General features: G+C 44.9%; 1 protein-coding gene and 1 long non-coding RNA gene across 2 annotated transcripts in view; one reads left to right on the plus strand and one right to left on the minus strand.

The window, feature by feature from the left end:
- The first annotated feature begins 974 nt into the window (after window positions 1–974).
- On the plus strand, window positions 975–17,734 carry LOC121922412. The gene is made up of 3 exons (XR_006102152.1): window positions 975–987; window positions 10,211–10,283; window positions 17,607–17,734. It is a non-coding gene; the product is annotated as an uncharacterized LOC121922412 (long non-coding RNA).
- FAM193B (family with sequence similarity 193 member B) overlaps window positions 7,536–26,125 on the minus strand; it is a 35,497-nt gene continuing 16,907 nt past the window's right edge. Inside the window, exons 2-10 of the mRNA XM_042451812.1 lie at window positions 22,537–22,776; window positions 21,901–22,117; window positions 21,317–21,517; window positions 20,380–20,776; window positions 17,688–17,883; window positions 16,033–16,269; window positions 13,905–14,901; window positions 13,426–13,501; window positions 7,536–7,936 (exon numbers count right to left, since the gene is read on the minus strand). Coding sequence (XP_042307746.1) covers window positions 7,840–7,936; window positions 13,426–13,501; window positions 13,905–14,901; window positions 16,033–16,269; window positions 17,688–17,883; window positions 20,380–20,776; window positions 21,317–21,517; window positions 21,901–22,117; window positions 22,537–22,617 — 2,499 coding nt within the window. The 5' untranslated portion in view covers window positions 22,618–22,776 and the 3' untranslated portion in view covers window positions 7,536–7,839. The remainder of the gene's footprint in view (window positions 7,937–13,425; window positions 13,502–13,904; window positions 14,902–16,032; window positions 16,270–17,687; window positions 17,884–20,379; window positions 20,777–21,316; window positions 21,518–21,900; window positions 22,118–22,536; window positions 22,777–26,125) is intronic.

Raw genomic sequence — 26,125 nt, forward strand, 5'->3', positions numbered from 1 at the left:
GAGACTTCGCCACCATTTTGAGATATAAAATGGTGGCGCCCGGGAGCGGCGAAAAGCCGCTAGCGGCAGGCAGGGGCTGCCCAAAAAGCCTCCGGAGGTTGCATCCGGCCCGCGGGCCGGAGGTTGCCGACCCCTGGTCTAAATGGCTCAGGTGATGTGTGTTTTTCAGATCTATTGATCCTTCCTTCACTGTTTCAGCTGTACTTCTTTGAACCTGTGCCAATTCTCCTGCCACCACCCTGTTGTCAGTGAAAGGATGCAAATATGGATCAGCTCGAGCCTAGTCACCAAATTTGAGCTTTGTTGGAGCTGGGTGTTTTTTATTTTCCTTGGGGTACAAAATAAAGATTTCCGAATTTTCAACACACTAATTATAGCTGTGCAGCGTTCCTGGTGAAAGCAATACAGACCACAGTGAGTACCAGGGTTGCTTTCCTACTGAAACCAGTGCTAGAGGCAATCAGATTTCACAATGTGGAGGGAGCTAGCAAAGATATTACTGAATGTACCATATTAGCAGAGAAGATAAACTAACAGGATTTTGGCTTTTGTTGTTTCATCCTATCTGTTGGGTGCATAGCTGAAGGTAAGGAGAAGCTGCTTTCCATCTTTTCTCTCCTCCCACTGCTATACCAGCCATCTTTGCAAAGTTAATGACACAGTCTAAAAACATTGTATTAGAAGACTTGCACTCCAGTTCTAGCTGGTAATATACAGTATCTAGTTGGTGATCCTAAGCACGTTAATTAGGCATTTTCCCTCACCTAGAAGAATGGGGAAGAAGAAAGGTTAGTTTTACCAAGAACTATAAGGATGAATGCACTAGCCTTGCACACTTTGTTGTTGTTAACTGCCTTCATGTTGTCTATGACTTATGGGGCAACTCCATGAATGAGAAATTCCCAAGTCATGGCTTCCTTCATTGAGTCTATACATCTCTTCCTCTTTTCTTGTTGCCTTTTACCTTAGTAAACATTGTCTTTTCTGGTGAGTCATATTTTCTCATGATATGGCCAAAGTATGGATTCTAGGGCTTGATTTACTCCAGGACTCATCCAAGCTTGATTTACTCTAGGAACCGTTTGTTTGTTTGTTTGTTTGTTTATTAGCAGTCCACAATATCTGTAGAATTCTTCTTCAGCACCACATTTCAAATGAGCTGATTTTCTTCATATCAGCTTTCTTCACTGTCCAGCCTTCACAATCATACATAGAAATGGGAAACATAATGGCACGGACAATACTAACTATGTCATGATATATCCTTACTCTCCAAGGTCTTGTCTAATTCCTTCATAGTTGCCTTTCCAAATACTAGTCTTCTGGTTTCTTGACTGCACTCTCCATTTTGATTAATGACTGAGCCAAGGTATGGAAAATCTCTTAAGTATGTCAGTGTCTTCATCGTCATCTTTAAAGTTAGGCAAATGATCTATGGTCATTATATTTGTTTTTTAATGTTCAGTTGTGAACCTGACTTTGCACTTTCCTTCTTGACTTTCTTAATCATCTTTTGAAGTCTCTATTTTCTGGAAGTAGTTTGGAGCCATCAACATACCTTAAATTGTTTATGTTCCTTCCTTCAGTTTTCATGCCTCCTTCCTCTGAGTCTAATCCTTCTTTTACATATATGATCAGCATAAATGTTAAACAGGATGATGAAATGTAATCTTGACTGACCCCTTTGCCAACTGGAATCCATCCCATTTCTCCATATTCTGTCTTGATGGTAGCCCCTTGTCCTGAGTACAGGATATGCATCAGGTAAATCAAAATGTTGTGGACACACCCATTTCTAAGAGCAACCCATAGTTTTTCATGATCTATGGAATCAAAGGCTTTGCTGTAATCTATAAAGCACAGTCTGATCTTCTTTCATGTTCTTTGGTGCCTTCCATTATCCAACGTATGTTTGCAATATGATCTGTAGTGCCTCTTCCTTTTCTGGATTCAGCTTGGACATCTGTCATTTCTCATTCCATATATGGAATCTTTGTGGTAGAATTTTCAGCATCACTTTGCCTGCATTGGAAATTATTGCAGTGGTTACTGCAATCCCTGCTGTCCCCTTTTTGGGGGATTGAATTTGTGCAGTTTATGGTGCCTTGTTTGGTTTACCATTATTTGTTGACAGATTTTAGTTATAACTAGCGTACATTTTGTCTCTATAGCGAAGCAACGCTATTGCTATTCCATCTGTTCCTGGCGATTTATTCTTCCCATACGTTCACTTTGTAAATTTAGAAGTTCATCTTCATGTGGTTCTTCCTCAAATGGAACTTTTCATCTCCTTTATATAGTTCTTTTTATTTCTACTTGGTCATATAATGTGTTCCCCTGTTGACTGTATAGGATCTCTACTTTTAGTTTAAATTTTCCTTTGATTTCTTGGATCTTGAAGAATAAGTCCCCTGTTCAAAGGGTTTCTTCAAGTTTTTGTTGATTCTTCCTCTTTTGTTGTCACCTTTGACAGTGGGACCTCAATATCCATGGACTTGCCATCCGCGGATTTAGGTATCCACAGATGGCAAGCCACCCATTGTCCCCAATGATGGTGCATGCATGTGGCCATGCCACCCATTAGGGACAGCCCCGTTATCTTGAGTGGTGGCACATGCAAGCAGCTGTGCCACTATTTGGGACAACAGGACCTCATCTGAAGTCCCTTTGTCCCTAATGGTGGCACAGCTGCGTGCACATGCTACCTTTGGGAACATCGGACTTGAGGTTCCTTGGATTTTAGTATCTGTTGGAGGGCAGGTCCAGAACAGATCCCCCGCAAATACCAAGGTAACACTGTATTTCTTTGGATTGATTGCTATACCAGTTCTCTTTGTCCCTGCGCACAAGTAATTTAACAGTTGTATTCAGGATTCTGAATCTATTTTGGTCACCTTTTACTTTTATTTCTTGTCTGCCCTTAACTGCTTGAAGAGTTTCATCTATCATCCTCTCTTTTTTTTGGCTACAGATTGTGTCTTTTTGTATTCCTCCCTGCCTTCAGTCCAGAGTTTAATAGTGCGGATCTGTTTTTCACATTAAGAGGTTGTATTTTGGCATGATGGTTGGTTTATAGAATCATAGAATTGGAAGACACCACAAGGGCCATCCAGTCCAACCCCCCCCTGCCATGCAGGAACTCTCAATCAAAACATATCCGACAGATAGTCATCCAGCCTGTTTAAAGACTTCCAAGGGGGGAGACTCCACCACTCTCCAAGGAAGTGTGTTCCACTGTCGAACAGCCCTTACTGTCAGGAAGTTCCTCCTAATGTTGAGGTGGAAGCTCTTTTCCTGTAGCTTGCATCCATTGCTCTGGGTCCTATTCTCTGGAGCAGCGGACAACAAGCTTGCTCTCTCCTCAATATAACATCCTTTCAAATATTTAAAAAGGGCTATCATATCACCTCTTAACCTCCTCTTCTCCAGGCTAAACGTACCCAGCCCCCTAAGTGTCCCTTATAGGGTATGGTTTCCGGACCCTTCACCATTTTAGTTGCCCTCCTTTGGACACACTCATTTCTCAACGTCTTTTTTAAAAATGTGGTACCCAGAAATGGACACAGTAATCCAGTGTTTAATATTCCAGTATCTAGTGTTCTTTAGTTTTAACTTTTTATATTTAGCAGTTCATCATCTATGCCACCATATATATACTCCTGGTCTTGTTTTTGCAGAGAATGGAGCTTCTCCATCTTCTGTTTCCAATTATGTAGTCTGATTTCTATATTGGCAATCAGGTGACATCAATGTATAGTCACTTCTTGGGTTGCCTGATGAATGTCTTTATGATGAACAAATTGTTGGTATTGCAAAATATAGTCAGTCAGTCTCCAGCATCATTTCTTGATCACAGGTTGAATTTTCCTGCAAGCTTTGATTCTGCTATATTTTCTGGTTTTGCATTGCAATCACCTATGATTAACAAGCAGTCCTGTTTTGATGTTCGAGTAGTTTCCTCCTGGATTCCAGTATAAACATTTAATTTCTACTTCTGCTTCTGTAGTTGGAGCATAAACTTGGATTAAACTTTTACTGATGGATTTTTCCTTTAGTGTTATTGACATGATTTCATCAGACTTTGCATTATATCCTTTGACTGTTTTTGCTACATCTCTCCTTATTATAAATGCCACTCAATTTCTTCTTAGATTTTTATTTTCTGAGTAAAACACTGTGTAATTACCGCATTCAAAATGTCTATTTCCTGTCCATGTTAGTTTGCTCACCCCAAGTAATTCAATGTTTATACATTCTATCTTTTGTTTTATCTATCTCTCAACTCATGCTTTTCACATTTCTTGTTCCTATAATGCATGTTGTGTAGCTTTGGATTTTTCTTTTAACTCTGAGCAGCTGAATGTCCTTTCACCTTGAGTCTAGTTGCATAATTAACCACAGCCTGTCATAGTTGTCCTCTGCTCTTCCCCAGTAGCTCATTGAGTGCCTTCTAACCTGAGAGTTTCATCTTCTTGCACTTTCTTTTCTTTATTTTGGTTTACCTCATCATAGGGTTTCAATGATAAGACATTCAAAAGAGGTTTATCATGCCTCCTTCTGCACAGTACTAACAAGCATTAACTATGGTGTCACTACTGTTGTCTGTGAGAGATCCGCTGCCAGTGTCAAACCCCCCCCCCCCAAAAAAGGAAATTCCGCATGCCCGATAACTGTTTGGTACATTTAGTCTGGCTCCTCAGCAAAAGCCTGTCTGTCGTGGAAGACCATACCAGCAGCACTGCCGCCTTTAGCATAGCCTCTTATATCACAAGAGCACACAGGCCCACCACCATGGAAAAGTAGTGCCATGGGTGAGTCTTCCCAACTAAGTTTTACTAATGACAAATAATTGCAAACTTATTATATAGAGTTCTGGGTTCTAAGACATCCTCTCCATGCTATGGCTAGAAAGCAACATCTGTTCTGTGGTTAATCTTAATCTAAGAACAGAAATGGGAGGCTGTAAAGTGGCCCCAGTGTTTCAGCAGCAAAGGGAAGGTCCTGACAGGATGGAAACTGATGCAGGTGGAGGAGGAGTGGTAAAACACTATGGGAGATTGCAAAGGTTGCATCTTACAGTTGCTTACTGCCAGCTGCTGGTCTAATTCCAAATCTGGTTCTCTCCATTGTTACCCAGTGCCAGAGGGCCCAACCCCATGGTGTTAACTATGGTCAGCAATTATACAGCACACAGAGCCACTCTCTGTCCAAATGTCAGTTTATCTTTCAGCATGAAAGATTTCACAGTATCAAAAAGTAAAGAAATAAGAACCCAGACAGGCTGGTGTGCCAGCTGTCACTGTCACAGCTTAACCTATGTTCTTGGAGTAATAGGATGGACATAGTTGAAGGGAGAACAAGCCTGGGTAGACCCAGCAGGCAGAGTCAGACCACCACCACAGCTCACTGCTGGGGTTATGGTTAAATATGTGTGAGAAATGGTTAGAAAGACTGTGCAGGTAGGATTTTGAAGAAATAAGGGGATTTAGGTGTGCCGTCAGTTCTTCAGCTGAAACCACAGGAAACCAAAGGCAGATGCCAGGCTGGTGTGGTAGGACAGTCCATATCACCTATGAGAAGAAAATTATCAGGACTGGCCTAGTGAGGATGTCAGAATGATTGGGTGCTGGAGTAATACTGAAGAGCACAATTAAGGCCAGCAGCAGCTAAATGTATGAGTCCACTGTTACCATGGCTTTAAGGTAGAGGTGAGCATCCTGTAACCCTACAGATATTAAGTACTAGTTCCATCATCCCTCTGCAGTGGCCATGATGCCACAGGCTAACTGGAACTGGAATTAAGCAATATTGGGAAGGCCACAGATTTCCCCAACCTTGTTCTAAGAGGAAAGATGCATATACATGGAAGTCGGCTGTGTGGGCTCAATTACAATAGAGCAGGTCTAGTGCACAGCAACAGTAGGACTACTCTACCTTTTTGTCATGGGTCTACCAATGTCTTTGTAGGGCTCTCCAATCTAGAGATGTAAAGGGGTCATGTCATTGATACATTTTTCAGATAGATTGTGATTAAGCAATAGTATAATCTTTTGTTAAGAACAAAAAGTTAGAGGATTTTGCTGAGGCAGCTGTGGACCTTTAAGGGCCCATTTACACTGTAGAAATAATGCAGTTTGACACCACTTTAAGTGCTATTGCTCCATCCTCTGGAACCCTGGGATTTGTAGCTTTACAAAGTCTAGCTTTCTCAACCAGCATGGCAGTGCCTCATAAAATTACAAACCCCAGGATTCTATAGGATGGAGCCCCGGCAGTTAAAGTGATGTCAAACTGCATTATCTCTAGTATAGATGCATTGTAAAACTCATTTTGCTGTAGCAACAACCAACCTGCTATGACATCACAGCTCTGATGATACTAATTGGGATTGCCATTCCCACTATCATCAGAGAAGATATTGCATTGTAGGATGCTACAGCGGGGGAAGAAGCAAGCCCTTAGGGTGGAGCTTGAATTTGTAAACAGGTGACCAGAAAAGGGAGAGTGGTCTTTTCAGCAGAATGGGATGGACAGCTTCAGCAGATCTGGCAACCAATTCCTGCTCCTTCCTGCCACCAAGAGCTGTATCAGCTCTGTAGCCACACTACTAAAATTCCATGGCAAACAAGGAGGCCTCCTTTGAATCCAGCAGGAGAAGCTCCTTTTAAAGGGGGTTTCATTATTTACTACGTACCTAATTTCAGAACTGTTTAGGTTCTATCAATGCTAGCATACAGAATTACGTCAAATGAGGTTGTTTCCATACAAGACTTTCCCATGTAGATATCACTTCCTTGTAGGAAATAACACATACATGGTCATGTGTAAAGAGCACAAACATGTTTATTTTGTTGCAGAAGCCTGCAGCCAATTCATAGTGTCCTGCCTTATGTAACGGGTACATCTGACAGGAATGCACTTATCTATGGACAGTGTAGACAAAGTTGCCTACACAGAAGTGATATCTCCACTGGAAAGCTCACAGTCTTATGGGAAGTGACCTTAAGCAGCTCCAGAACATGCCTTAAATTCTCAGTCTGGAGCTTCATTGTTCAGGAAATGAAATTGCTGTGTACCAGTGGGTTATAAGGCTGCTTGTCTGAGGAGGAGAAGCAGCCCTTCCTCTGATAAGAGATTCCTGGAGAAAACACTGCATGGCATGGCATAGCACAGCATTTCAGCTGCAAGGATAGCATTCCCTGAGATGAGAGGAGCACAGACGAAGACTGAATGAGACATGCAGTTTCCAGAAGTTGGATGACAGCTGTATCACACCTAGAAGCTCTGCCATTGTTTGTGCCAAGAGATGGATGGCGTAGTCACACCACTGTGCATGGCAGCTCCATACATGCTATCTGCCATTCTGTGAATCCAAAGTCACTGTGTGGACCCGAAGTGAGCACTCAAGGGCACAGGTTCCATCACACTGGCTTGCTATAGCTGCCCATTCCTCCCAGTGGGGTCACCACCCTTCCCCCAGGGACCAGAAAAAGCCAGAACAAACAACAGAAAAGTTGGGTTTTTTAAATAAAATAAAAAATTAAAAAGTCCTTTATTGGGTGCAGCCTGGTCCCTGTGCCACGCTGGGCCTTGGCCGATCAAGACTGCCCCTGGGCTTGGGGCGGCTCAGTCAGGATCTCCCCGAACGTCGAACACTGAGAGGTGAGGGACACAGGAGCTATCCAGGCCCCACCTATAGGCTAGGAATAGGAGCCCCAGGGGGAAAGGGAAGGAGGATAAGGGCCAAGGGTTGGTGAGGTCAAGTGTCTCTCTATGGGTTTGGGGGAGGAGAAGTAAAGTGTGGGGCCCTGCACATATACCAGGGATGCACCGCACACCTCACTGAGCTGCACTTGAAGTGGTTTTCTTCAGGGTGAAATTGGTCCAGTTCACAGCCACTTTCTGCCGGGTCTGCTTGGCTGAGTCCAGGCAAAACCTGCAAGCACAGAAAATCCAGTGAGGAGGACTTTCATCCACACACTAGGAATGTAATTCTTTTCTAATTATGTTCTTGAAGGAAAGCAAGTAATCTGAATCTTTCTTGTCAATATGACAAAGCCTTTGAAACTGACATTTTCAAGAGTCTAGTCTTAGACTCTTATTTTGGTGCAAAATGTTCATGTCTTGTGTGTATGCAGAAAATCCTATTTTCTATGCAGGAAACAGTATTCACATACTGTTTTCTGTGCAAAAAAGTCCTTGTGCACATTTTGTTCAGAATTAAGTCCTGAACTATGAAGATTCTCATCAGTTCAGGATTCTCATCATCAGGGTTTTCTGATACTTGCGAAATACATTACTGACCATTTTTTTGAAATGTTCAAATATTCTTTCTATCCCTATCACACACTCTTACACACAAGATAAAAGTTGCATTTTATTGTGTCTGTAAGCATGCAGTGTCCAAACATCTGGTGTGTCTGCAAAATTGAGGGGCAGTTGTCTAGAATTATTTAGAGTCCCATTTCTATGACAAAATGTGATCGTTTGTAAAATATAGGAGGCAAAGAAGAATGATATGAACTGTTAGAAGGAAGTTAAAAGGGCAGGGATTTGGGGAAATCAGAGACACAAAAGATGAAAGAAGTCAGCCTTACAGGTAAAGTGATTAAGGATGACAATGTACAACAGCTGAAGAAAAAGAGCAAAACAGGTAGTGAGCTCAAAACTGGAAAACTGCAGGGAGAAGGCTGTGATTTGAGGGAAAGACAGGTGGAGTAGATGGATTAATGAAACATGGGTCCAATGAAAAAGAACAGCTGGGAAGAAAATCAGGCTCAAGATGACTAGAAGCTGTTTGCAAAACAAACAAGCATTTTCAAAGCAGGGATGTGGATGGTCCTCCAGATGTTGGACTGCAAATCCCAGTATTCTTCACCATTGACTATGTTGGCTAGGACTGATGACTTCACAGCTGGTGGGATTATGGGGAAGGTAGTATGAGAGTGATAAATATGGATTAATTGGTGGATTCTTGTAGCAGAAGGAATAAATGTCTAAATACAGAAGATGATTGAAGGTAAGGATGGTCTCCAACTTCTTTGAAAATGACTAGTAGTACTCTTCTAAAGGAATCCTCCCAAAACTTAGATTTGTCCAACTAACAGCCTGTTCCCAATGGACAAGGTGTTCAAGCAGCAGATTATGTACAGCCATTTCTGTATGACTTCTGACTTGGTTTTAAGACAAACTGCCTTGACTACTGTGGTGAGCAACTCTTAATCAATGGGAGATGCACAGACAGTGTGATTCACAACTTTTGATGCCATTGACTTTGGTAAAAAGAACAAAATGTCTTGGAAAGCACCTTAAGGAACAGGTTTTATTTGGCACAAATATTTATGGACTGCAACCTGCTCCAGCTACACAATAGCCACAAGGTGCCACAAGACTTTTTGATGTTTTTATTGCAACTGTAAAAGCTCTCTGGAAAATGTTGCAATGGAAGGTTATTATGGTTTCCTTCAGCACTGCTTGGGGAGGATTGCTTTTTGGGAATACTCGGATCTAAACATTTTCTTTCTAGATTGCAGGATGATTCCAGATGCTGATATCAGTGGTTCCTTTCTACCCCATGGCACATGCACTACACAGTGCTGCAGAAAACACTTTATCCCTTATATGATTTACCATATATATGAAACCAGAGGGTGGAATTTGTTGAAAGGAATTTGAAGTGAGGTATCATCAGTATGCACTGTGTTTCTTTTAGATCTAATCCACATCTAGTAACTGTGGTGAATGGGCACTTGCCAGAATGGGTAATAAACCAGATGAGAACAAATGGAAGTTCACTCTAGATAATACTGAAGTACTGCTGGCTAATAAGGGATACCAATGGAAATGATGCTTGTGCTGTATTCTCCTATCAAAAATGAGGTTTGGCGTTCTGAAATACCTTTAGATCCAGTTTTATTCGTGGATACCCATAGAGAATCTACTGTTCAAACACATTTTTTGCATTTTGAGTGAAAAATATTTACCCATTTACTCTGTAATACTAGATACAAATGCATTATGTTCTATTAGAGACTTTCTATGAGAAACATTTAAAAACTTAACAACTGTTTTAGAATATGGTGGTCAGATGATTTCACTGACAGCTACCACACTGTTGGTATTTTGCTGATATTGAAAGTTCGGTAATTCAGATTGTCAGTGTTAATGAAGCTTTGAACAGCAAGAATCAACGGCCAATTTTTTCTCCTAGACAGAACCTCTCCAAATGATGATAGTCTCCTGAGGGCATGATCTAGGCATCCCCCTTATAGAGAGCTAGATGGGTGAGTACCAGCTAAGGTCCCTTGTTCTGTTAAGTTAAATTCTTTTTAATTTTAAGACATCTAAAACTCCAATTTTATGGAAAGGTGGGGTAAATTTTCTGGAATCAAAATCATTTCACATATTGATCAAGCAACACGTTGAGTTACACAGGTCTTGTATCCTGCCTAAATAACAGTTCACACACACTGAATACTGTACAATGATGAGTAAAATGTCCATTTATGATTCTAGTTACAGGCAACCACCTCAAATTTTGTTCTGATTGCTACATGGAACAGTCTATCCTGTACCCACCTTCCCATAATATGCTGCACCAGGGCTTCTCCTCCCCAAACAATAGATGACACCTTCTCTGCCCATTATAACATCAAATGATACAAAATTACAGGGCAGAAGCGTGCATACATCTGTACCCTAACGATGTTTACAACATTTGAAAGAATAATTTACAGACGAAACCTATAAATGAACTTATGTTTGGACATTTGATCAGCTTTTTAAAAAACTTAATAATATGTTTTTCTCCCTTTTCATTTTTCTGCTTTACTATATTGGAATATAATACTGAGAACTTCCTTGTGTATTTCTATTATGCATTTAAATTTTTAATTAAAAAAAATACAGAATGGAAAAAACAATAACTTTCATATCCCTTCTGAGCTAGTCTCAGCCATGTCTGGCACTGGTTTCCATTCCCTTTCAGGTCACAAAGTCCGATTGTCTAATGCAGGGATGGGCAAAGTCTGGGCTGTAGGCCACAAGTGGGCCCCCTCGGGTTAATTTTTTAAAAAAATTTGCCCTGCAGAAGATTTTTATTATCATTAAAAGGAAGGTAAACTATAATTTCAAATATAGCCAAATGCTCTAGGAAAGGAAATTAATTTTCTTTATTTATTTCTTTGTAAAAATATTTAATTAGGGTCAATTTATATATTTTAAATACAGTCGGCCCTTCTTATACACGGATTTTGTATACACGGATTCAAGCATACAAGGTTTGAAAATGTTCCAAAAAAGTATAAATTTACCTTGATTTTCCATTTTTTATAAGGGACACCATTTTGCTATGTCATTATACTTAATGGGACTTGAGCATACATGGATTTTGTTATACACGGGGGATCTCGGAACCAAACCCCAGCGTATAACAAGGATCCACTGTATATAGAATAGTGTGTGTGTTAATAAAAAAATATTTTTTTTAAAATTATTTGCTCTAAAATGCCCCCAAATACACTCTAAACGAAATTGGGGAGGGGGGCATTTTTTCCATGTTTGAAGGTGCCCCTGGACCATTTTAGCTCTAAGAAAAGTCTTTTTAAAAACAAGTAAACTGGAAAAACAGAGGGATGGAGTGGTTTAGTAGTTAAGACACTAACTTTGACGATCACAAGGTTGGGAGGTCAGCAGTTCGAGACCCAAGTGCCATGTGACAGAGTGAACTCCCATCACTAGTCCCAGCTTCTGCCAACCTAGCAGCTTGAAATGATTTAAAAGTGCCAGTAGATAGAAGGTACCGCTTTGGTGGGAAGGAAACAGTGTTCTGTGCAACCATGCTGGCCACATGATCAGAGTTGTCTTTGACAACGCTGACTCTCTGGCTTAGTAACGGAGATGAGTACTGTCCCCTACAGTCGGACACGACTTGAAAATCTTGTTAAAGGGGAAACCTTGACCTTTATAAGCTGGAAAAAGGCTTGTCCTTGGACTAAAATGGCCAGGAGCTAAACACATGGTGGAAATGTATCCCACAGCCCCTACAGGTATTTGGGGTTATTTTATTATAGGGCCGTGATGGCAAACCTATAGCATATGTGCTGGAAGTGACACACGACACCATTTCACCAGGCATGGGTGGTGAGGGAGAAGGCGGAAGAGGCACTCACAGGCCCGTTCTGCCTCCTCCCTGCCATTTTCAGGTCTTGCGTTGTCTCTCTGACACAGTGAGAAGCCAGAAAATGGCACTCGGGGGAAGGACCCAGAGGCGCGCACGTCTAGCTCCTCCCAGCCCTCTCCTGGACTCTCCAAGACACTTACAGGCCGAGAAAAGGGCGAAGGCAGGAGGAGCGACCAGCGCATGCCAGTGGCTCCTTTTCTGGCCTCCAACTATCTCTAGAGACAGGTCTGTGGGGAAGAGGGATGGGCAACATGCCCAGTCCTCTTCCACCCGGCTTGCCATTCCTCCACCCGACCGGCCCTTCAGAACCCATTCCGGTGGAGGAAAAGCAAGTCAGGGAGGAGAGGCTTGGATCGCATGCCTGGTCCTCTTCCCACCAGCTTGCCTTTCCTCTGCCCGAACAGGCCCCTCGGAGCCCGTTCCGGTGGAGGAAAGGCAAGCCGGGGAGGAGAGGCTTGGGTCACGTGACTAGTCCTCTCCCCTAGCTTGCCTTTCCTCCTACCAAATGGGCCCCTCGGAGCCCGTTCTGGTGAAGGAAAGGCAATCTGGGGAGGAGAGGGCGGGCTGATGTCTCCTTCTCCCCGCAAGGCCTTGCTAGTCTTGAGGTGTCCTTTGAGGGACACCTCAAGACTGGCAAAGCCCTGCGGAGGGAAGAAGGGGCAGCGAGGCAATGCCACTTTCTCCCTGTGAGGCCTTGCTAGTCCTGAAGTGTCCTTCGAGGGACACTTCAAGACTGGCAAAGCCCCACGGAGAGAAGCAGGGGCTGCAGGGCAACACCTCCTCCTCCTCAGGAGGCCTTGCTAGTCTTGAGGTTTCCTTCCAGGGACACCTCAGGACTGGTAAAGCCCTGAGGAGAGGAGCAGGGGCTGTGGGCCAACGGCACAGGCCCATTGCTCCTCTCCCCCACGGGCCCTTATGGGCCCCCAGTTGTCTCTGAGAGACAGCTGGAGGCCAAGGGAAGGGCAGGAAGAGCAGGTGTGTGCCCATCACCCCCCCCCCCTCCATTTTACCTGCTTCTAGCTGTCTCTGAGAGACAGTTGGAGGCTGGGAAAGATGGGGGGAAGTCCTACCACCAGAAGCCCCACCCCCAAGAGTAGAGGCTCTGCCCTGGCATGCAGCCTCCTCCTGAGGAGGCTGAAGCCCTGCCCCCAGTGTGCAGACCTGAAAAGGTTCACCATCACTGTTATAGGGGGTATGGACCTTGCAGTCTAGCCCACCCATGGTCTAATGGGAGGAGGTCTTACCTCTTGAAGTACTCCACTTCTCTGTCAGTTTCATCCATTTCCACACCGTCCAAGTCTTTGGGCAGGAACACATCGTCTAGCAAATCAAAACAGCAAAAATATTCATTTTCTAGGCACAGAGTGTCTCAAACATAAGAGACAGTAATGGGGATTTCCTTCCCAAACTAAGGATATGCACTCAGACACCTAAATCAGGAAACTTCCCTGCAGTGATCCTGAAGTCCACATCCTGGAGGCAAAAATGGAGATAGCAGGATGCGTATGAAAGTGAATGATAATGATCTATCCCATGTTGGTAATGCAATAGCAAACAAGAGGGATAAAAACATTTGATGTCTCTCAAGACAGCATACAGCGGAGCCAAGAAAGTTAACTTCTCTTGGTATGTACATCGCCTTCCCTCCTAGTCTCTCCCCCCCCCCCCAAAAAAAAAACACCACACACACACACAGGCCATGGGGAAAGCCTCTTATACTCACCAATGGAAGGGCTTGCTTTCTCCATTTTGTTCCTACTCTTCTTGCCTTTACCCTTAGGCTGGGGCAAGTCATCTGCGGCAGCCATGTGAAAGAGATGCCTGTCATTAGTTCCAGGAGGTGGCTCTTGGTCTGACTGTTCAGCTCTGCTTTCACCTCTCCGGCTCTTCCCATCAGTGCTCTTCTCTTTGTCAGCCTTAGAGCCACCACAACCCCATCCCTGGCCCTGTCGCAACCCTCTGGCACCATCACTTTGCTCTGTGCTGCCGCTGCCTCTTGCGGCATCCAAAACAGTGGCCTTAGGAGGATTCTTCTGTCCAGCCCCCTTGGAGCCAGAATTATCACAAGTTGTGAGAGTCTCTCCCTTTTTTGCTGGGCAGCCTTGCCGCTTGGCCTTCCTCTGCTTTCCTGTGGCTGGCACGTGTTCCTGCACCTCCACTCCCCTGCCTGGCGCTGTCTCCTTAGCCTCATGGCCAACCCCACTTTCCTGGGGCGAGTCTGTTGCCTTGGGTGACTGAACCCAAATCATGCGGGAGAGATTGGGCACAGCGTTGAGCCGTTTCACCACGCCATTCTCAGAGGCTGGTGGAGGCACCTCTCCAGGACTTTCAGCCCATCGGGGGCCAACTTCATTCTGCAGCAATGTATGATTATGTGGTGCACCCAGGCTGAGTGGAGACAGGTCTAGGTCAATCTCCTGCAGCTCAGAGGAGCCATTGAGGTGGGAGAGCAGGTTCTTCTGTTCCAGCACGGCTGCTTTCTTGGGGAAATCATTGACATCTAGATTGAGGTCATAGACGCTGAAGCTGGCACGGATGGAATCCTTGATAGTGTTTTTGATCTCTTGCAGTCGGCTGCTCAAAAAACTGTTAACTCGCTCCAGTTCGAGCTGGGGCCACTCTAGCAGTTTTTCTTCAGCCAACTCCTGGTCCTGACCTGTGGGTGGAGTTCGGTCCACTCGCTTCTGGGCCTCAGCCTCAAGCTGCGCCTTTTCCTTCTCCTGAAGCATGAGAAATTAACAACATGAATCCTATTAAGAATGACATCATGCCAACTAACAGCCCAGAAAAGGAGGTTCGGTAGCAAGACTGAAGGACAGCAATCAACCAGGGGCTGAGCCAGATGAGCTTTTCAGTCTGACAAGCCAATGTTTTTATGCAACTGCATGGGCATTGTAGCAAACCACCCAATATACCTGGAAAATTGGTGCGTGGACCAATGAGATGGCATGTACAAAGCCTGCACTATGACAACAAACCTTAGGGGAGAGTTGCACTGCCAGCAATTTCCCACAGCATACAAACTTCAGCAAGGCACCTACATCCCTAGCCCTAAACCCAGCTCATGGCACAGCATGGGGGGAAAGGATGGAGTTTGAGACCACAGAAACATAAGACAGAAAATTTGTTTGGCCAAGCTCAGGAACCCAGATGCTGGAGAATGTACTCACATCCTGCTGATGGGCTTTTCACTAGCATTGTGCAAACAGAATGTTGGACTACATAGGCCTTTGGTGTGATCCAACATGGCTCTTCATGTTAAATTTTAAAAACTTACATTAAGTTACTAAGTTTTAAGAAGGTTTCAGCAAGAAGAAAAGTGAATGCCATGAGCCAGACAGGAAGGCCCTGCAGGCCAGTTTGGGCACACAGAGAGGCTTTGCACATGTTACATACTAATTCCTGACTACTGCGCAATACCAGGCAAAACACCATGACTGAAACATACTATATAAGCAAGAATTATTGATGCAAGTTCATAGAAGAACGTGCTGTGAATTTGCATCAACCTCTTTCTCCGAAGTTTTTTGTTACTCTTCTTTTGTCATCTGTGTTTTTCCTCTTTGTGCTGTTTTGATTCAAGTGAACAGTCAGGTGAGCCCCCTTTGAGAAAAACTCAGGGGAACGGAACAGAGCTGGGCTTCATTCTTGGGAAGTATTCAGGAACCGATAGACAATTGCCCTACCCCTGTGGGAAAAGGGAATGCTATAGTAATGTAGACTAGACTCTTAAAGCAAGTTCCTTCCCATTCCCACCCAGGGAATCAGGCAGGCTCTCCCCTTCATGTGCTAGGAGGTTTGAACCCATTTGCTCTCTCTTTCACATATCGCCACAAATGCGCTCAGCCCACCTTTTTCTTCTGCTTGTGGCGTGCCCGTTTGGCTGCCTTGGCGCTATTGAGGGGCTTCGGCTCAGTGCTGTTGATGTAGTCCAGGAGCTCATCCACATCCCGGTGGTCTACAGCTGGCTCTCCTGAGCTGCTACTGTGCCCCAGCTTTTGAGGAAGCTCCTCTTTTCTTTTGGTCAGCCGAGAACGCAGCTTCTCCCGGATCTCAGCGTAGTTCCGGCTTGTCGGAGCAGCTGGAGGCTGTGGACAGAACTGGGCTATTGGCCTATTGTTGGTACAACAGGATGGAAAGCATGGGAGTTGCCACCCCACAATTACTATGCAAAGCTACTCCTAAGAATCTTTTAAAACTTTCCCCTTTGTAAAGCTTTTCCCACTAACCAAGGCTTTGCAGAGATTCGCAGCAAATTAAATCCACATCAACATTTACACCCAATTCTGCAGAAGTCTAAAGCTGAAACAGCTGAGGACAAGAGCAGGGCTTTCTTTCAAAAACTCAAGATAGGAATAACTGGTCAGGACAGAACTGGCCGAATTGTGAGGATGACTAAGGCTATAATACTGAGGGAGCAGTGTGAAAGGAGCATGTCTGAAGGCTATAAAGGCCAATTGCTGAGCGACTATGTATGCCATGCCTATATGCTGGATGCTGGAAAAACCGACTCAAATTGAATCCAGAGAAAACGGAGGTACTTGTGATAGGTTCCCCTGGTCCAGGAATGGCGGTAGTTCCACCTGTCCTGAACGGGGTCACGCTCCCTGTGAAGGACTCTGTGCGCAGTCTGGGGGTGCTTCTTGACTCGTCGCTTCACCTGACTGCTCAGGTGAGTGCGACGGTCAAGAACGCCTGTTATCAGCTTCGGCTTATTCGCCAGCTGCGCCCATACCTGGCCCAGAGGGACCTTGAAACGGTAGTACATGCTCTGGTAACCTCGAGATTGGATTTCTGCAATGCACTCTACATGGGGCAACCCTTATACCAAACCCGGAAGCTGCAAATGGTACAGAATATGGCAGCCAGGCTGGTCACTGGAACTTCCAGGGCCAGCCATATTACACCGGTGCTTAAAGATCTGCATTGGCTGCCTATTCGCTTCCGGGCACAGTATAAGGTGTTGGTGATGACCTATAAAGCCCTAAATGGCCTGGGCTCAGGATACCTGAAGGACCGCCTCTCCCCGTACATTCCGTCCCGCACCCTCAGAACATCTGGGCAGCAATTCCTTAGGGTGCCAGGGGCTAGGCTGTCCTCCACCACGAGGAGGACATTCTCCATCGCCGCCCCGGCCCTTTGGAACACGCTGCCCACAGAGCTCCGCTCGACTACCTCCCTGGCCCAATTTAGAAAGGATCTGAAAACCTTTCTTTTCCATCGTGCATTCCCCAACTAAAAGTCCAGTGGGCCTCCCTTCCTCTTCTGTGGCAAAGAGGATGGGCTAACGGGGGTTTTATATTGTTGTTGTTTTATTGTATTTTTATTGTACTGTTGTACTTTGTATTTTATCATGCTGTAAACCGCCCTGATCTGCGGAAGGGCGGTATAAAAATAAAACTTTTATTATTATTATTATTGCCAGCACGCCGTTCTTCAAAAGGCCATACCACCCACATATAACCAAATGGGTTTACAAACAAGAGTCGTGAATGTTTTTACTTACCGCATTGTGGCCGAAGAACTCACAGTAGCAGCAGTCACAAAACTTCCCATCTTTCTGGGTTGTGGAGGAGGAAGTACAAGAGCTACGTTCAGAGCTGCTGTCCTCATCCTCACCAAGCCCCTCATCTGCTTCACACGACTGTGATGCATGACAACTTGTACCGTTTGGGAACTTGTGGCCCTTACAGGCAGGGTCCCTGTGATGTGGGGGGGGGGGGGAGGAAGAGTGGCACAGGAAGGAGAGAAAAAGAACAAGCAGGTGAGAAATATCCATTGTGATCACTTCATCTCCTAGAGGGTGTGTTAAATTGAAATTTGTAGTCAGCAAGGGACTAGATGAAGATCAATAAACAGGTGCTCAGACCAGATCTAATGGTGGTGGTCAGTGTGTTCAAAAAGGAGCAGCACTCCCATGGAAAAAGAAAGTTCACACCATGTGGAGGGACACTTAGATCCAGCCTCAAGCTTGTCTTGGAGAGCATGTCTTTCACCAGTTTTGACTAGTGCACCAATTTGGAAAAGCATGGCTCTGTTTGCAGTTAACTATGACCAGATTACTGTAACATGGAACTGTTTTGAAAATTGTTTAGAAATTTCACCCAACCCAGAAGATTGAGTGAGATTATTAACAGCATTGATTCCTCACTTGTGTTGAACTGTACTGGCTTCTAGTTATGTTTTCAGCAGCTCAGTTCAAAGTCCTGGATTTGACATGTGCTTTCAAGTTGACTGTCAACTTATGGCAACCCAGTGAATTTCATAGGGTTTTCCTAGGCAAGGAATCTTCAGAGGTGATTTTGCCAGTTACTTCCTCTGAATTATAGCTGACAGCACCTGGTATTCATTGGCGATCTCCCATCCAAGTACTAATTGTCTCAGACAAATCTCTAAAAGGTTTGGGAGCAGAGTAAGTTGACAGTAAGCTTTTCTTACATAAACTTGCCTCATTATTGAGATCATCAGTGAATATCCTGCTCCAAGGAATATATTCCTTGTCTTCAGGGGCTATTAGGGAAAGAACATTTTCTGTTAGAACCCTCCATTTTTGGAACAGCCTGCCCTACACCCAAGGAGATCTGTCCAGACTCAACCAAAGTTTAGGAATTGCTCCCTGTGGTGTATCTGACAGGTCATGCATATTACTGTAGCTTGACTTCTACTACTGTTTGATTGCATTTAGTATGTTTGAGATTTTCAGAATCATTTTTGTTCTTTGAGCTGTGAATCACTCTGGACAGGGAAAGATATATAAATATTTGGGTGGGGGACACACAAATCAAATCCCACTCATGTCCTCATTCCTGCAAAGAGAACGTAACGTTTGTGCCCAACTTCTCACATTCCTCCACAAAGGGCAAAAAATCAAGGCAGTATCAGTTTTTAACAATGCAAGTGAACTCTCAAACATTTGTGGAAGGCAAATGAACAAAATACAATTGTCAGATTTCACCACTTCTGTTTAAAGCATGGTTGGGGACTCTTTAGCACCTACAGACTCCACCAGTAGAAGAATTAGGCAGGTGAGCAACTGAGCTCACCAGAACTCTTGAGCATGCTCCTTAAGGCCAAGACTGAGCTGGCTGTTTTCCCTCACTAGGGAAGGAAAGGGGGAAATGAAATCAATTTAGGACTTAACTGGCACCATAAGGAATGCATCCTTGGGGGTACTGGCTGAGTCTATTTCACTCCTCTCTCCCCTCTCCTAACAGAAGGCACAGTAGTAGTGAAACTGACTCAGAACTCATCCAGTGCCTGGAAGAGTTGCATCTTGCTTTGTGCCTCTTTCTGTGAAAAGGAAAAGGTGGGAAGGAGCTGGAGGTCAGGGCTTTGAAGAAGAGCTTCCTCCGACATCTCTTGGTCCTCCTAAAGGTAATTCACCTCTGAGACCAATTCAGTTCTTCATCCTTGATTTAAGGATGCACCAATCCTCCTTAGGATCATAGTGGTTTTGACAGATCTTATCTCAAAAGGGTGACATGATAGCAGCAGTAAGAATCTTATTTAGACAAAATTGGCTAAGTAATATGATCCCATTGATACAGGATATAAAAATTACTAGAAATGGCCAAATCGGATAAACTAACATGTAGATAAATTTGCAAAGGATTGGGAATGTGTAATATGTATATACTCAAAAACATCTTTAAAATTATGTTAGAATCAAACGTTTTTTAGTTGAGAGACAGTATGATTACTAGAATCAAGCATCAAGCTCTGCTAGGTTGAAAGTCAATGTATGTAGTTGAGGATGAATGTAATTAAATGATGTTTGACTTCTGTGTGATTTTAAGTGTTGTAACAGAAAAAACTTTTTTTAAAAAAAAGATGTGTTGGGGAAGCATCCCTAAAAGTCGCAGAATTGCTCTGATTCCAATTCTTGTGGCTAGAAATCAACATTCCTTTGGCAGCCAGAGAGAACGCAGCTGCTTACATGTCACAGGTGAAGGAAAGGCTCACTTTCTGCCTTTTAGGCCACTGGTGTGCCTGGCTCAGTTCATTCACACCAAACAGAAGAATTATATTACACTGTTCTAAAATGTATTACCAGGCAACGGGACCTGCGATCTAATGAAAGCAATGAGAACTTTTGCCTGCCCAGGCAAAACTTTGCAGCATACTATCCTGGGGAAGTTGCTGAGAAAGCAGTCCATTTGGCAACCCCGGCAACCCTCACCAGCCAGAGCTCCACTCACCTGTTGGTGTTGGGCAATTGATGTGAGGCAGTAGGAGGACCCAATGAGCCACTGCAATGGCCGTTGCATGGGTGCGTGCAGCCTACAGGAGGTGGTATCTTCAGCAGTGGCACATTGGCAGTGGGTAGGTGTGGACTCTTACAAGATCCGGTTGGAGGGGACTCTGCTCCTGGCTTTGGGGCTGGTGTGTGTGGACTGAGGGCAGGTGCAGGGAACGGGGCCGCCAGCGGTGAGGAGCTCAGGTGGACGTGAGGAGGAGAGCTGAAGGGTCCGGGGTGCGCAGGCATCTGCTTTGTCGGGAGGAGTGCTGGTGGCTGCGAGGGGAGGCCTGTGGGGCTGTTGGGAGGAGCAGTGAGGTCCACGTGCCGATGGTGCTCCGAGGAGTGGAAGGCCTCTCCTGCAGCCAGACAGGAATAGAGAAACGTTGGGTCCAATCTTAAGAAAACAGGCTTCTGCATATGGTTCTGTAGGGCAGAACATCCCACAGCTGCTATGCCCACACAGTAAATGCCCTCTGACAGAAACTACAGGCTCCTCCCCAGAAATATCTCTCCTCCTCTAATCCCTCCAAAGCTCTAAGACCATATACATAGACCCTGCAGTTTAGTCCATCCCAATGTAGTCACCATACCCACAGCTACAGGTTGTCTCCTAGTTGGGATACTTTTCCACAAGTGATTGTCATAAAACAGAGCATGCTAGGAAATCCAGCCACACAGGCCCAAATTCAAAGATCCTTCCACTGAAGGCAGAAGGAGCCAATGCTCACCAGGTTGGGTCTCTTATGCTAAAGTCAACAGCAAGGCAACCCAGCATTAGGGCCCACAGAGGCTCCAGGAGGAAGTTAGAACCCTCAGCAGGGGCCCCCACAATGTGGTGGCACTTTTGCCCTCCAGGTTTGGTCTGTTGGCCTTCCCCAGGCCCCGCACATACAGACCTGGCGGGGTGGGTCTCCGGCACATGCTCTTGAACTGCTTGGGAAGCGTTTTGCAGAAGTCGAGTGAGGTAGGCAGAGGTGAGCCTGGGGTGCCGCTGGGAGCTGGGGAGAGCGCGTGGCTGTAAGGACAGGCTTTGAGCCCATCTCCCACAGCAGGGGCCTGGATGGCACACTCCGGAGGGAGGCCGGGGTGCTTGTCACCTGCAATGGAGTCAGAGATGGAGCTGGCTGCTCTCCAGGCCTCTTGCTTACCTCCCCATTTGTGGCACATCAACTGGGCCCAAAAAGGGAGTTTGTGGCCATGGAGGCCTCTGGTAGATCGTCAAGGGCCCAGTCAACAAGGGGCCTTTCTGGAAAGCACTCCTTGCCTTCAGAAAAAGAGCGAGCCACAGGCTTGTGTACAGCCATCTCTTCTCAGAAAGAATATAGTGACAGGATGGCAGATACCAGCGCACACTAGCAGTTGTGACCTCCACCCTGACCCACACCAATTTTCATACAACTTTCTAAAAAGAAGCTGTAGGGAGAACCCCACAGCTAGAAGGGAGAAAACCATCACTAGCGCAATGCCAACCTGAACTCACCTGGTACAACAGGTGTTCCCCCGAGGGAACTCCCCGGAGCTGCCCCATTGACATGCTGGGAGTTCCAGAGCCCCGAAAGCTTGTGCGCAGACAGGAAGGAACTGGGGTCCCAGTCTCCTGAATTCCCATGGCACGAGGATGAAGATGACGAAGATGAAGAGGAGTGGGAGCCTGCCCCGCAGGACTGTGACTTGCAGGCTGTATGTGACAGTGAGACCTGCAAAGAGAGAACTGATGGCTCAGAAGACAGCATGTTCTCTTAAAGCTAATCTTGTGTGGAATGGGAACAAAGAATGTCACTGTGGGGCATAATGGTCAGTGTTAGACCGGGACTTGGGAATTCTATGTTCAAGTCCCAGCTGGGCCACAAAACTAACCAGTCACTTTCTCTTAGCCTGACCTACCTCACAGGGTTGTTGTGAGGATGAAGAAGAGGAGACCTATGTACACCACTTTGCACTCGCTGTAGGGGAGGCAGAATAGGAATACAACAAAAAAATAACAGGTATCTGATTGCAGTCAGGATATGAGTATGCCCAATGCAGAAAGACTTTTTACGCAGACTGTGAACTTTAGCTTCTGCTACGCAAGGGCATATGTCCTATAGTAAATGATGAGCCTTGATATAATGCTTACCGCTAGTGCCTGCTCCTGGACTGCCCTCCTTTCTTCTTCTTCTACACTCTGCCTGCAACTCTGGCAGATCCACAGTGGCATCTCTCCCAGCAGATTCTGCACCAGTGTTGGTACGAAGTCTGGGGGCAGCCGCTCACCTGGGGATACCAATCCATTATGGGATGGCCCTCCCCAGTCTTTACGCTCCCGATGGCACAGCAAGCAGCACGTCTGCACCGACTGGTTGGAAGTGGGCAGCACCTGCAACAAGGCACACACAAAACATCCTGAGCACATCACTGACAGGAAACACATAGGCTGCCACTTTGCTAAGTGATAGTCTGATCTGCTAACCACCACTACTTTGTACACAGTGCTTGCAAAATTATGAGCATACCTCCACCTTAGAAAAGTTGTTTTTTGAAGTACAACTTCCAGAATCCCACCACCAAAATGGGTAAATGCACTTCTGTCCACAATTAAGACAACAGTACATTAAAATGTTTTTACAGCTGTATATAGATATATGACCAACTTGGATGTTTTTAAAAGAAATCATTCATTTTAAAAAATAAACAGAATTGTGTTGACAAATTATTTTTGTGGAGGTTAAGGAGGATTTCAGAACAGTATTAAGTATGCCAAATATAGTCCACTCTGTCGCAAAGGGATTTTAACACCATATCCAGTTAAAAAATTAAGTGCACATGATTCATTTCAACACAACATTTTAAGTAAGAGCAAATGGATATAGGAATCTCAGGGCACATCTACATGGGCCATTTGCAGCGGTTTCCCCCCAACCCCACATCGCTCTACCAAGGCAACACAGGGTCAAGGGCCCAATTTGACTGTGGACTATGTAGAAGTGGGAAGGGCAGTCCTGCAGTGAATCCAGGACATCTTTGTATTAAACTGAATTGAAAAAACTCACCATTTGCTCCAGATATTCCCAGAAAATCCAGAGAATTTAGGAGTAATACTGATGATCTGCTGGGTTGCCTGCTGACACCCACCGGTGCAGGTTGTTCCTCTGAGGTCACAAAGAGGTGCCCAGTCAATGTGGTCAATGCCGGGTGCCTCATTTCTGGCCTCAGAGGGAGTGATTTGCAGGGACGGGTGGCACCACAGGACACTGTGCAGACAGTCGTCCAGTGTTGCTCCAGAATGTACAGGTAACGGGGAAGTCAGGGTAGCTTCAGAGCCAGAATAACCTGGGGGAAAGAGATATTCACCTCTACAAGTTGCACAGTCACTGCCAGCACATCCAGAAGTGATGCTGCATCACTTCCAGCCAAAACACTTAGGAAATTTGGGGGGGGGGGGGGCAAGGAGGAGCAAGAAGAACTAAGTGCCACAATTTTGTGACAGTTTGAGCACACACACCCCCTGAGTGTTTCAGACATGCTTTTGGCCTCAAAGAGCTTTATGGAGAATGTCCATGGGTTTCAGGAATTACAAGCAGAATCCCAGGGCCACTTGTGACATCTTCCCCACCCCAGTAATGCCCCTGCACCCTGTGTTACCCAGATTGGAGGCGGGCTTCTGGGAGCGGCACACACAGCCTCCCTTGGTGCCACCCTGTCCTTCTCCTCAGGAGGAAAAGAACAGGATGGCCCCGGGAGGGAGGGCCTGATTGGGTGTCACCCCCCCTTCTGAGGTATCACCTGGTGCAGGCTGCGCCACTGCCCACTTCTTTTTTGGCATTGCTCTTATTGTTTGAGATGTCGAGCAACAAGTTGAGAGCCCATCATGGTTCACACCTGGACTGAATGTGATACAAAGTAGAAAGACATGCTGGTGAAGGCTACTCTTGCCACCACTCACTACAAAGGGCCGTATGCATAGCGATAAGCCAACAAAGGCCAACAATTTTAAACCTTGCTCAGACTGACAGTCTTTCAAGTTGCTTTTGGTTTTCTTGTAACAAAGAAAAATCTGCTGGGTATTCAGAATGTGAACCTGAAGTGCCTTTCATTATAGTTTTGTCTTCAGATTTCTTTCTCTCCCTTACGCTTTTCAAACAATGTAGCCTAAGAAATGAAAGAAACCATGTGGGTCTTAGAGGAAGATGAAGAACAGAAAAGAAGAGCTGAACAGGAGCAGAGTGATGGGTTGGTGCTTCCTATTGGTTTATAAGTAAAAGGTTTTTTTTATTTCTTGCATCCTTCCTGCACATGCATTTCTTCTTACTCTCACTCATTTCTTTTTTCAGTTGGGTGAATGGGTACGAAAAGGGGCTTTCCAAAATGCACGCAATTGTTTCCTTCTCTTCCAGATACAAAATTGGGCTGGAGGTGGTGGAGGTTCACTTTCATGCCAGTAAGGTTTTAGTACAATAATTTTACATAAATTTAAACACCAAGTTTGAATTAACCTTAGTATAATAAGTGTCTCCTTTTCAATATGAATGTAATTACTGTATGTTTTGTAGTTGTCTCGTGTAAACATAAGTAACATTCCCATTGTTGCCATCAACTGCTTCTTAGAACTTGGAAAGTTACTTTTAAGAAGAAAAAAATATGACATGCTGAAGCCATCTAAAACTAAGCAACTGATAGGCAGGATGGTATTTTGGATCCCCGAGTATCATCTTCCAACTGCTCAGTTACTGATTATGATTATGTCATTATAATCATTCTTCTGAAAAGTAACTTTCCAAATTCTGCTCAGCCCAATATGCTGCTTTTCAGACCCAATATTTTCAGCACTATCTCAAGACCCTGCGCACTCAGGAGGCAGACAGCCTGTCCTTTGCTCAGTTATTAGTGTGACTGAAGACAGTGGAACAGCTGCAACATGCAAGGCAGAGAGATGATCTTGCTGCTCCTTTCATTCTTCCCACACAACTGAGACATGGCCGTTAGCTTCCTGTCTGTCTATGAGGCGGAAGCCAGGCAACAAATCGGCCTCAACAGTGCTTAGAGATGGTGACAAGCATGAAAGAGTTAAGCCAGGGTCGCATTGTCTCCCCACCAACTGGAAAACCAGGACAATGGGTGGTGCATCTAACTGCTGCTGCAAAGCAGATGGTTTCTCCTCAGACACAAGGTGAGACAAAGCACAAGGGCAAATAGTGCACTGGAAGGAGACAGAAGGAAAAGTGGCCTCCTTGACTCACAATCACTGCAGGAACAGGTGTGCTCAAGGGGTAGTCACACCGGGACATGGGCTGGGAAGTGTCAGACCACATCCAGTAAAGCAGACACAGCCCATGAAGGGGAAAGAATTAAAAACATATCACAGGTAGGGGAGGAAAAATCATATATCTATCCCCTGAGTCAACAGCTGAGGCAAGTGGCTTTTCTAGTATTCTTTCATTATTATAAAGCCTGAACATTACATAAATCATCTAGACAATTTGTCTTATCAGAAAACCTAGCATGGAGAATGTACCTTGGAATGGGCAAACCCTAAACAAATGTCCAAAACTTCACATCAAGTATGGCTGTGTTATAGCACGTTTTTGAAAGATATTTGTACTGAAGGCAGGTGCCCCATATTTGCAACCCACCCAAATATGTATCCAAATTTCTCCTTCTGACACCACTGAAACAACCAAATACTGTATTCAAAGCTATTGCAAGGATATGCCATTAGCAACTGTAAT

Source organism: Sceloporus undulatus, chromosome 2, assembly GCF_019175285.1.
Source record: "Sceloporus undulatus isolate JIND9_A2432 ecotype Alabama chromosome 2, SceUnd_v1.1, whole genome shotgun sequence".
NCBI lineage: Eukaryota > Metazoa > Chordata > Lepidosauria > Squamata > Phrynosomatidae > Sceloporus > Sceloporus undulatus.